General features: G+C 41.2%; 1 protein-coding gene across 2 annotated transcripts in view; it reads right to left on the bottom strand.

Annotated features, from left to right (window-relative positions):
* The window catches only part of LOC308056864 (uncharacterized protein), a 49,229-nt gene that overhangs the window by 28,823 nt on the left and 7,236 nt on the right, over positions 1 to 13,170 (bottom strand). Inside the window, exons 2-3 of one of the 2 annotated variants that reach the window (XM_080372749.1) lie at positions 12,750 to 12,827; positions 11,471 to 11,574 (exon numbers count right to left, since the gene is read on the bottom strand). In XM_080372749.1, coding sequence (XP_080228875.1) covers positions 11,471 to 11,574; positions 12,750 to 12,827 — 182 coding nt within the window. The remainder of the gene's footprint in view (positions 1 to 11,470; positions 11,575 to 12,749; positions 12,828 to 13,170) is intronic. The other variant, XR_013925002.1, reaches the window with a different exon arrangement.

Genomic DNA, 13,170 nt, shown 5'->3' with positions numbered 1-13,170 from the left:
GTTAGGTTCATGGCTGGACTCAATGATCTGAACAGTCTTTCCCAACCGACATGATTCTATGAATCTATTAGGTGGCAACCATATTTGGCACCCTATTAGATGGTGTGGATCCAGATGATTCACAAACCTGGCATATTTGGAAACTAAGCAATTTAGTGGCTCTGCATCCAAGCTCTCAAACTTACACTCTAGAAAATCAAACACATACAAAAATGTATTCGTTAGTGATCATGGAATAAGACTTTGCCACACACTTTGAATGTAAACTTTATTCACCAGGATAAAATAGAAATCAATGTAATTATTCACAAATTGATGTATGACTGACCCAAAAAAGAGTACCAAAAGTTGAAGTAAAGTGAATACAATATTAATGGTTCTGAGCTAGAGCCTATAATTCCTGTGTATTCAAACATTTTTGTTTGAATATTGTATGTAACAACATATACTAATTAAATTGTGCATTTTTTCAGGAGCATCAGAAACAGCGCATGTTAAAGTAAATTATTACTTTATTATATATTAAAAATTGGTAACTACAAGTGGTTCAACAACACACTGCAATAGACTAGAAAAGGACAGACATTCCTGAACTGCTAAATTTCATAAACAAATGAAATTTCTGAGAGCTTATAGGCAAAGACTCTTCCTTTCATTTCTTCAGTTACAAATTATGGAAACATAGTTTTTATGTCAATGATAAATCACAGATAAGAAGACGTTTCAAAAAATCCAGGTCCCATGGCTGCATTTTTCATCTACTAGGTACATGTTTAGTCAAAAACTTTATATACCACATAGGGCAAGTCTAGGTAGCAATTAATAACTATAAGTAAACACACAATTATGTCAACTACTCCATACAACTGGATGACAAAGATCTTAGATTACACAGATATTTAATATCTCACAGATATTTAATATTTTTCTGAGATCTGAGCTCAGAAAGCTGGAGTGACTAACAGCAATGTAGAGACTGATGCAATACCACACTATTCTAAGAGATGTGTAAGGGAAATGAGTCAGAAAAATAATTACCTTCCCTCCTTTTGTATCAGCTGTTTCCACAGGCAGAATCAAAGTTAATTACATAAAAAAACATAAATTCTGAGGGAAAACTTGTAATAAATATCTTAAAGCAGATAAAATGCTGGGTAATCCAGGTGGATACAGCTGCAGGAAGTGATGGGGAACTTCTCTCACAGTCATTAGTGAAAAAGGGTCTGGGTGCTGAAGGACTACGGGCTTCTCCATGCCGCACCTAGAAGAGAGTGTCCTGTATGCTGGCAGATGGAGCAGTCTGTCACAGAAGTATAAAGTGAAGGCAGTTACTATTTTTAAGGAAGAAGGAGTATTCACGCAAAAATGAAGAATTACAACAATTAATGAGACTTCACAAGCTGTCACATTATAGTAATAAATTTCTGTATTGTAATAGTACCAGAGGTCTTACTTGAAAACAAGGACCTTATTGTGGTAGAGTCTTGCACATTCATGTGATCAGTACAACATACTGACCAGACACCAACCATATCTGTAAGTGGCCAGAAATGTCATTGCAGAGTAAAACAGGCATAGTAACTGCAGAATGGGTAACTTTATTTGGGAAAATTTAAAAGACAGGCAATAGTGCTTCTTTAGAAACCTGTGTAATCTATCTGCAAAACTCACTGCTGCAGAAGCTCGGATTGTCAAAGTGCACAGTGGGAGAAAAGGGAGACAGAAGATACTGTGGAATGTGGAAAATGGAACAACTCCTTACTTTGGAATATAAGTGAAAAGAAGATACCTTTAGGAAAGTGAAACAAACACTGCAGGTTTCATGCATTCCACCCCCCACCCACCCCCATCCCGTGAGTATGATGCACTGAAGTATCAAGAGACACTGGACTGACACACTGAACTTATAATTTAAACAGCTGGAATAAATATTACTTCTCTGCAACATTCAATTTACAGCAATCTGTGCATCTTAAAGTTTTATAGGGGGATGAATACAGTCTGATGTCTTTGTTAATGACTAGGATGATGGGAGAGTGAATCCAGTTTATAGATGGTAGCTAGTTGTAAGGAGAGTAGTTGATACTCTGGAAGGCTGGAAGGCACAGCCACATTTTAAAGGGATACTGACAGGCTAGACAGATGGACTGACAGCAATCTCTGAAGATCAACAAATGCAAATGGTAAATCCTGCATGTGGGACAGAATACCTCATGTAAAAGGACTGGCCATACACTGAGTTGTTAAAAAGAATATCTGCAGGAAAGTATCTATGGGTCTTGGCAGTCAACAAATTATGCACCAGTAAGCAATGTGCCCCTTCATCAGTAAGAATTAACTGCAGACTGGGCTGTATAAGCAAGGGTGCAGGCAGCTGTGCAAGGCAAGTGATTCTTATGCTCCATTAATGCTTGTTATACCATATCTGGATGACTGTTTCCAGTCTGGGGCTCCTCAACACAAGACAAATTTTGCATACTGGAAATATCTCAGTGGAGGCCAACCACATGATGGGGCTGGAACACCTGTGACACATAAGGAAGACCTGAGAAATTATTTTGTTTGGCCTGGAGAAGAAAAGGCAAAGGGGGGGTCTTCTGACTCTCTTCAGTCACCTAATGGGAAAGTACAGAGTCTCATTTTAGAGAACAGCTAAAGGACAAGGGTAAGAAGCACAACAAAGCAAGTTATAATTAGATATTAGATATAATTAAAATTAGGCAAAAAATCTTTCATGTTCAGAAATTGCAAACATTGAAATAGTGCCCCAGAGAGGCTGTGGACGCCACCCTGCAAAAGATTCAAAACTTGCAGAAATCCTTACTCTACCCTCAAAGTTGGCCCTGCTTGGAGTAGAGGGTTGAACACCCCCCACCCCCCGCAGAGTAACCTCTATTACTGAGGTCTGAAATATTGTGTGTTACTAACCATGCTTTAGGAACATCAGTTAGGTTGGAGAGAAATCTAAGCAGCATAATATGGAAAAGTAACCTCTATTTAGATCAGTGATGTAAAACTTTTAAGACCATTTTTGGAGAAAAAAGGTACCTGCTTTTAAATTTTATGCATATAACTGAACATAATTTCATACTACTGACTTCATTACATGTTTTTGCATGGTATTTCACTCAATAATCTGTGTATTAAATTGACCTAAGTCTTTCTATTTGGAGTGCTTCCCATTTAGCAATAGAATCCAAAAGCAGCTGTTTGAGTTTCAGCTCTGCACATTCTTTCTTTAATGCATCCCATTACCTCCTGATTCACGAAACAGGATGAAGTATCATCAGTTTGGGCAGGTCAGTTCCTTTGAGGCATGCTCAAAAGAACTCTGTGCTACTGAACATGCCACAGAGGTACAGAAATTGATTATTTATTTCATTGTCTTCACTTCTTATTTCTGAGTAACAAGTCACATCAAACTGGAGTTAGAGTAGAAAACAGGCACAAACAGATAATGATAAATCATATAAAAAGGTATTGTGACTTACTAAAAAAATGAACAAGTTTAAATAATTCAAGAAGCTTTAAGCTATGGAAAATGTGAAAGAAAATCACATAAATTTAAGCTTAAAAGCCCACAGCTATTGCACCCTTTGATTTAGAATATACACTACATTCTACCCAGCAACAACATCATACACAAAAGATGTCCAGCTTTCCTGTCCTTGTGTGTAGCATACCAAAACCTCCACAACACGTGCAAGAGACTTCAGCTGCAGGGCAGCCTCAGTGGTAAACCATAGAACAGTTTGTGTGGAAAGGGACCTTTAAAGGTCATGTAGTCCACGACTCACCACCACCACCCACAATGAGCAGGGGCATCTTCAACTAGATCAGGTTGCCCAGAGCCCTGTCCAACCTGACCTTGAATGTTTGCAGGGACGGGGCATATACCACTTCTCTGGGCACCCTATTGCTGTGTTTCACTACCCTCACTGTAAGAATGTCCTTTCTTATATCTAGTCTGAATCTACTCTCTTGTAGTTTAAAAGCATTACCCCTTGTCATATTGCAACAGGCCTTGCTAGAAAGCTTGTCTCCACTTTTCTTATAAGCCCCTTTACCAAAGGCTGCAGTAAGGTCTCCCTGGAGCACTCTCTTCTCCAGGCTGAACAATCCCAACTCTCTCAAACTTTCTTCATAAGACAGGTGTTCCATCACTGTTGTGGTTTAACCCCAGTCAGCAACTAAATACCATGCAGACAGATCAGGAGTAAGATCAGCCCTTCCACTCTGTCTGGGGAACTGCTGACTGGAGACTGGAGCCTCCTTGTCTCTCCAGGTCATTACTGACAATGAGTTGGCATACAATGATGGTGTGCTCTGTACAAATTTCTGCCACATGGGTCATATGCATTGGACTTCGTCTGGATCTGCGGGTAGCTGCATGCTGTTTGGGTCATAATAAATCATCTCTAGCACAGCTAATTCCCTCAGGTACTGGACACCCCTCTCCATGATGGTCCACATTCCTGGGTAACATATTACACCTTCCTTGAAGGAATATCTTTCCCTCATACTTGAAAGGAGTCACTTCCAGAGGCTGAGGAGTCGTGTCACTCTTCCAATCACTTTGAAAGTGATCCCAGCTGTTTGGCTTCCCTACCCTCTAGTTCCAGGCTACTAGCCCTGTAATCCAGGCATTGGACTGGCCAGGTGATAATGTGCTCACCTAGAAAACAGCTGAAATCTTTTTGTATATCCCATAGCTAACTCAGGGATAGGGATCGAGTGGCTACCTCTTGTTCTGCCTCTTCTCCTGTTCTGGTGATGGCCCTGTTTCATCCTCCTTTTAGCAAATGAGCTGACTTTCCTGTCCCTTTCTTCTTATGTATAGGGGTGATTGATCCTGGCATGGGTTGGTCCTCTGGTTCACCTGCAGTTCCTGCTGCCAGGGTTGGAGCAGCTGCAGTGTGCTGCTTTGCTGTCAGGCCCAGAGACCTTCTTTTCTCCTTGAAGGTACTGAATAGTGTTGAGCAGGTCTCAGCAGACATCAGCTAGGCTCCAGCATGTTGCAGTGATTTCTGCCTCTCTGGAATTACCAGGGTGACAACATACTTTTTCCAAATCTTTTACTAGTTTTTCCTAATTCTCCACTTGCTCAGGGGTGAAGTTCCAAAACACTGGAGGTGGCTGCAGTCCTAGGTACTTGCCCATACTATCCCACACACTCTACGACCCTTAACTACCCAACTTCAGGGCAGATCTCTGGGTAGTATTCCTAAATAGTTGTTTAACCTTAAACAAGACCTGGAATACATTCACCATTCCCAGCAATAGGACCATGCTGATTTCAACATCTCAAGGATATTCAGAATTTTCAGAATTCTCAAATGTTACTGTAATTAACCTGACAGGAAGGGGGGAGATATGGGAGGATGTTTCCTCCAGAGGTTGGCTCTCTAAAGAAAAAAAACAAAAGGTATGTGCTCATCTGATCTTGGCTGGATGCCAGGTGACCACCAAGGCATTCTATCACTCCCCTCCTCATCAAGACAGAGGGGGAGAAAATAAGGTGGGAAAAACACCTCATGGGTCAAGATAAAGGCAGTTTAATAAAGCAATAGCAAAGGTTTTACATGGAAGCAAAGGAAAACAAAAGATGTTATTCTCTGCTTCCCATCAGCAGCCAATATCTGGCCACTTCCTGGGAAGCAGGGCTTCAGTACCTGTAGGGGTTGCTCTGGAAGACAAACATTGTAAATAACAAATGCCTCCTCTTCCTCCTCCTTTCCCTTAGCTATTACTGCTGAGCAGATGTTGTATGGTATGGAATATTCCTTTGGTCAGTTTGGGTCAGCTGTCCTGGTATGTCCCCTCCCAAGATCTTGCCCACCAGCCTGCTGGTGAGGGGGAGGGATTGGAGATACAGCCACTGCTCAGCAGTAGCCAAAACGGTGTGTTGTCACCACCTTTCTAGCCACCAATAAGAAGCACAGCACTAGGAGGGCTGCTGTGGGGAAAATTAACTCCATCTCAGCCAGACCCAATACAAGGTGTAATTATTAGCAGTTCCCATCAGATGACTCCTGAAGTACAGAAGTGACAGCAATACTGAGTACACATTAGTTTCACCACCAGCAATTCTATCATATCACAAGCCAGTATTACAAGGTACAGCAAAATGAGAACCTTAGCCCAGGCCCCAAGGGTCATGAATACCGTGAACACGGTTGCAAGTAAGGTGTGACATAACACAACTCTGAGAACAAGCACAACAAATCTGAGAGCAATAAAATCAATACTATGACCAGTGACTATTAATGAATACAACAAATGCTTATAACAGGTTTATTTTAGAATCATAAAATCATAGAATCATTTAGTCTAGAAAAGACCTTTATGATCAAGTCCAACTGTTAACCTAGGGCTGCCAAGTCCACCACTAAAACATGTCCTTGAGCATCACATCTACACATTTTTTAAACAACACCAGGGATGGTGATTGCACCACCTCCCTGGGCAGCCTGTTCCAATGCTTTAACCCCTTTCAGGGAATAAATGTTTCCTGATATCCAATCTAAACCTGCCCTGGTGCAACTTGAGGCCATTTCCTCTTGTTCTGTCACTTGTTATCTGGGAGAGGAGACCTACCCACCTGCCTACAGCCTCCTCTCAGGTAGTTGTAGAGAGAAATATGGTCCACTCTGAGTCACCTCCAGAATAAAGAACCCCAGTTGCTTCAGCTGCTCCTTGTAAAACTTGTGCTCCAGACCCTTCACCAGCTTTGTTGCCCTTCTCTGGAAATGCTCCAGCACCTCTATGTCCACCCCTATGGAGTGGCCTAAAACTGAGCACAGGATTCGAGGTGTGGCCTCACCAGTGCTGAGTACAAGGGAAAAATCCCCCCTCTTGACCTGCTGGCCATACTGTTTCTGTTACAAGCCAGGGTGCTGTGCTTCTTGCCTTCTTGACCACTAGCCACCCCGGCACACTGTTGGCTCATGTTCAGCCAGCTGTCAGCCAACACGCCCAGGTCCTTTTCCACTATGCGGCTTTCCAGCCACTCTTCTCTAAGCATTGCATTGGGTTGTTGTGACCCAACTGCAGGATGCAGCACTTCTTGTTGAACCTGTCATCCAGATCCCCCTGCAGCGCCTTCCTACTATCAGGCAGATCAACACTCCTGCTCAACCTGGTGTCATCTGCAAACTGACTGAGGGTGCACTCAGTCTTCTCATCCAGATAGTTGATAAAAATACTAAACAGAACTGGCCCCAGTACTGAGTCCTGGGGCACACCACTTGTGACCGGTCACCAGCCCGATGTAACTCCATTCACCACCACCCTTTGGGCTCAGCCATCCAGGCAGCTTTTTACACAGTGTAAAGTCCACCCGTCCAAGCCATGAGCAGCCAGTTTCTCCAGGAGAATGCTGTGGGAGACAGTGTCAAAAGCTTTACTAAGGTCCAGGCAGACAATGTCCACAGCCTTTCCCTCATTCGCTAAGCAGGCCATCTTGTCACTGAAGGAGATCAGGTTTGTCAAGCAGGACCTGCCTTTCATGAACCCACGCTGGATGGGCCTGATCCCCCAGTAGCCCTGCGCATGCCATGTGATGGTGCTCAGGATGACCTGCTCCATAACCTTCCCTGGTACTGAGGTCAGGCTGACGGGCCTGTAGGTCCACAGATCCTCCTTCCTGCCCTCCTTGTAGAAGCGCATCACACTGGCCAACCTCCAGTCAACTTGGACCTCCCCAGTTGGCCAGGACTGTTGATAAATGATGGAAAGTGGCCTGGTGAGCTCCTCCACCAGCTCCCTCAGTACCCTCAGGCAGATCCCGTCTGGCCCCATAGACTTGGGCATGTCTAAGTGGAGCAGCAGGTCACTGATTGTTTCCTCCTGGACTATGGGGACTTCATTCTGCTCCTTGTCCCTGTCTTCCAGCTCAGGGGGCTGAGTACCCTGAAGAAAGCTGGTCTGGCTGTTAAAGACTGAGGCAAAGAAGGCATTAGGTACCTCTGTCTCTTCCTCACCCTTTGTGGCAATACTCCCCCATGCATCAAATAAAGGATTGAGATTATCCTTGGCCCTCCTTTTATTTCTCATGTATTTACAAAAACATTTTTTGCTGTCTTTTATAGCAGTGGCCAACCTGAGTTCTAGCTGGGCTTTTGCCTCTCTAATCTTTGCCCTGTATAACCTTGCAACATCCTTATAGTCCTTCCAAGTTCCCTGCCCCTTCTTCCAAAGGTGGTAAAGTCCCCTTTTCCCCCTGAGTTCCAGCAAAAGCTCTCTGATCATTTTAACATGCTTTGGTCAGTTCTGTCATTATCTTAACCCTTTGAGCCCCACGTTGGTACCAAAAAGGACTGTCACAGTTTAACCCCAGCTGGCAACTAAGTCCCATGCAGCTGCTCAATCACTGCCCCCATGCCCCAGAGGGTCAGGGAGGGGAATCAAAGGTAATATCTGTGGATTGAGATAAGAACAGTTTAACCACTGAAATAAAATTAAAATAATACTGATACTACTAATAATAATTATTATAAAGAAAGATAACAAAAAGGAAAAAGAAATTAAAAAAAAGAAAGAAATCGATGCACAATACAATTGCTCACCACTTGCTGATCAATGCTCAGCCAGTCCCCAAGCAGTGACCCATGGCCCCACTTGGCCAACTTTTATATATTTGTATTTATATATTTTTATATATTTATATTTATATATTTTATGTATATATCCCAGTTTATATACTCAGCAAGATTTTCTATGGTATGGAGTATCTCTTTTGACAGTTCAGGTCAGCTGCCCTGGTAGTGCCCCCTCCCAAGATCTGATGCCCCTCCAGCCTTCTTGCTAGCAGGGCATGAGAAGCTGAAAAGTCCTTGACTTAGTATAAACACTACTTAGCAACAACTAAAAACATCGGTGTGTTACTAACATAATTCTCCTACTAAATCTAAAACACAGCACTGTACCAGCTACTAAGAAGAAAATCAACTGTATGCCAGCCAAAACCAGGACAGCTGCAAGCACACACTGCTGGCTCATGTCCAGCTTTTCATTTACTAGTACCCCCAAGTCCTTCCCTGCAGGGCGGCTTTCAACCCCTTCATCCCCCAGCCTGTATTAATACTGAGGTTTGCCCCAACCCAGGTGCAGGACTTTGCACTTGGCCTTGTTGAACCTTCATGAGGTTCACATGGTCCCACTTCTCAAGGTTGTCCAGGTCTCCCTGGATGACATCCCTCAGGCAGCTTGGTGCTGTCTGCAAACTTGCTGAGGGTGCACTAGATCACGCTATGTCATTGATGAAGATATTAAACACTATTGGTCCCAATACGGACCCCTGAGGGACACCAGTTGTCACAGAACTCCATCTGGTTGTTGACCACTACTCTCTGCATGTGACCATATAACCAGTTCCTCATCCACCAAACAGTCCATCCATCAGATCCATATCAGATCTAATCTAGAGAGAAAGATGTTGTGGGGGACTATGTCAAAGGCCTTACAGAAGTCCATATAGATGGCATCTGTTTTTTTCTTTATACAGGCAGGGACTTGCATTACCTTACAACCACCCAGCACTGGCACAGGATTCATGTCAAACATCTTCAGAAACTTAATGTAGCTGGAGAATCCGAGCCTGCATACAGGCAAAAAAACTTCTGACTTACGTTTCCTGTGTAGCTAGAAAGAGAAGCACAGGGCTATAGAAACCACCCAGCAAAAACAAGCTCTGAGGAATGCTAACAAAAGCTAGACTTTCCGAACAGACATTTGTCTAATATGTTGTTGTTATTAATTATTGTTATTCATAACAATGACAACAGTCATTACTATTATTATAATAATTAATAACAATAACAACAACAAAAATAACAAAAAACTTAAGGAAAGGAAAATTCCACACTTTTCTGGGTGGAATTTCATCACCCTCTCCATAAAGACTTTTTCCCTAGTATTACAACTAACCATTTTTGCTAATCAAAATGATTTCTTCTTATCTTTTCCTTAATAATGCAAAGAATCATGTCTTAGCATCTTCTCAATATGAGAAGGTTGATTCAAGGAATGTCTGTTAGCTTGCATAATCTTGAATCAATATATCAATATATTTACAGGAAAAGAAAAATAAAGTATCTTCTCTCTTTTTCTCCCCTTCACAACAGCGTTACTGCAGTGGGCCTTTTTTCCTCAGAAGAGAGTCATGGCAGGGTACTGCAGGAACCAACATCAACAACACCCTTCCATGATAATGCATTAGGTTGGTGAGAATAGGAGAGCAAAGACTTCAAGAGTAGCTACAAAAGCATGAGGAAAGGAGCTCAGTTACACATCTTGCAGTTCTTTTTTGTTACTATAAGTTGCTTATATAATAAATGCTGGTGAAATGTCAGGCTGCATTTTTATTCTTTGTTATACAACACTGGTATACTTGGCATAAAGTAAATTTGTGCTTCTTGCAGTGTTAATAATTCATTCAGCCTGGTACTCCCTTGCAGCATGCAAACAAGCAAGCACACCAAAAAAAGTGATCACATCAACTCCCAAGTCCTGAGCAAGATAAAGCCATATCCAGAAAATTAATACAGGGAAAAAAAAGGAGTTACGTGATGTTGCATTATTTAATTGTTATGCCAGTAATGCATTAAATTCATGAGGAAATGTATCCTATTGTGAACAGATCTACCATGGCCTTTCATATGTGAGAGCCTGTTTGGAAGCTGATTTCTCACTGAGTGACTGAAGAGTACTACCCATTGAATTTTTATCATGAAATATAAAATGCATGAAGTAAAAACCAACTATATTATGTAAACACAACTCCAAAAAAGCAATTCCAGACACAATTTGGTTTCATATGGGTTTTATTATATTAGCATTAGCACATATAAGCCTGTCTTACCATTTCAGATTAGGGACTCATTTCTAACACCTTTTTTTTCTGCAGCACTGTTCTTTACCCTGTATTTGAAAATGGTGTAGGAGGCAAGTAGCAGTGAAAATATACTCTAGAGTAACTTACTCCTAAAGTAAGCTTCAGCACTACACAAGGAAATGAGTGTTTGGTTGAATTCTCAAAGTGTGAGAGCAGAGCTCTTTCTCTAAGTTTTTTTTACTGTTATTTATGAAATCTAAAAAATAAAAATTTTAGGTAAGAAAACCATGCTAAAAACCTGGGGACTAAAGTAGTGTATTTGTAAAAAACTACCAGTAATTGTCTAATGACATGATGAATTTAGATGGACAAGTAAACTTCAGACTGGGGATGTGTCATTATCATTTGTTTATTTAAAGCATCAAAACCGAGGAATTTCTAATAGTATACACAAAATCTTTACAACAAACAATCAAACAAACCAGAATTCATCCAAAACGGTTGTTATTGAAAGTATATGCCCCCAAATCTGAGAAACCGTTAACATAAGTGGAAATCTCTCACCAGCTCTCCAGTGACGGTATTACATGAGTTATTCTAATGCTCTGCCACTGTCTTCCAACCAGGTGTACTCACCAGGGGAATACGCCTGGGCTGAGCTCCAGCAAGCATTACTTCTTCCCCTTCAACAGGATAAAGAAGACAGCTGTCCCAGTAGGCCTCCATGTCCTTCTCAAACTCTAATAAGAGGAAGAAGAGTAGATCATGGGATCTGTTAAGACAACACATCCCAAGGAAGAAAATCTTGCATATTGTAAATAATAGCTCTTTGACAGTGCTTATGTGGATCCCTCTGGCTAGGAAGCCAAGAAGTGGGAAGTGAAAGTCACATTTAAAACATGGCTGTAAGATCCAAAAAGGGAAGATACTAAATAATAAATAGTTAATCCTTTATGAAAAATCACTATATTGTTTTGAGCATATTTTTAAGGTGTAAACAAAAAAATAAAAGCCTACTGCAAGCTAAATGCTGATGGCACGATACCACAGAAGCCAGAAGCAAAACTTTCACCTGCTTCTAAGTTTGTTTCTATGGACAAACTTTAGGAGATTTGTATCAGATGTCGGTTAAAGAGGAAGAATTAGAGAACAGCTCCACTGGGGACAAAATAATTACATGTGATTACCGCTGCACTACATCAGCTGAAAATCTTCAGGAGATTCTGCCAATGTCAGAGCAGCAATTTTGCTATGCTTTGCTGCCATCTAGAGACTTGTTTCTCACAAATGAGTACAAGTGAATCTTTTTGCTCCTCGGTACTATACAAACAAGGCGCCAAGCAAAATATTTAGAAGTGAGATTTCTTGGAAAAAAATGACATTTCAATCCAGGAACACAGGAAATGCTCCAGTTCTAGAAGCTTAAGCACACATTTCATAGCAGATCTGCATTAGGCACATATTGGCTTCAGGTGAGACAGCAGGATGGGGAGAGAAAGTAAAATTTTAAATGTGAATTAAGTCTCAAAGCTTGTACGCAGGCCAGCCAATCCTGTTCATTTGCTTTGGTGTCAGAATTGTAGCAAATACTCATGCAAGTGAACAATAGCTCTTAAGAGTAACATTTCAGCAACTGCACTTAGCAAGGTTTTTCTCTATAAGAATCCTAGTAAATACACCCTACTTCTTAGCAAGTTTCTGGGTTGTAAATTTTCATACCAAAGATTAACCTTCACATTAATTTTTGAAACTGGCAGTGTGAGAAGGTGAATATGTCCTACCTTGTCTAGACTAGCTTTGGTGATATGTGTACTTCTTGTGAGATTCAGCACTTTTGAAAGTCATGTTGTCTTCAAGATGCCTCATTATCAAACTAAGTCACTAAATTTAAATGCTCATATTTCAAAACATTTACCTTCAATTCTGCAGAAATTAAATGACCTTTTTTCCCCATCTATAATTTCTTCAGTGTTCCATGCTACAATGTCAGCAGCTGGTAGAAAGACAAATACTATATTTCTAATAGGGTGAATCCTGAAATACTCATTCAAATCTTGCTAAAGCAAACTGTTGTCCTATACTAGAAGGATTTTAGCTTCAGTAGGGACACAGTAGGATCTAGAATCTAAGGATTCTAGAACTAACGGCATCCATAAATGACATTAACCACATTCAGTTACCTGTCTTGTGAAAAATATATTTAACATATATGCCCATTCATTCTGTTCCAAAAAGGTCTATAACCCAAAAAAGTGTCCTTTGAACATCAGCCTCTTCATGTCTTTACATTCAGCTTTGGAACACTCCATTTTCTGTGTCTTACTATAAAAAGAAAC

This window comes from Falco punctatus (assembly GCF_963210335.1).
Source record: "Falco punctatus genome assembly, chromosome: Z".
NCBI classification, from domain to species: Eukaryota; Metazoa; Chordata; class Aves; order Falconiformes; family Falconidae; genus Falco; species Falco punctatus.
Note: the sequence above shows the minus strand (reverse complement) of the source record. Positions and strands in the feature narration are given on the sequence as shown.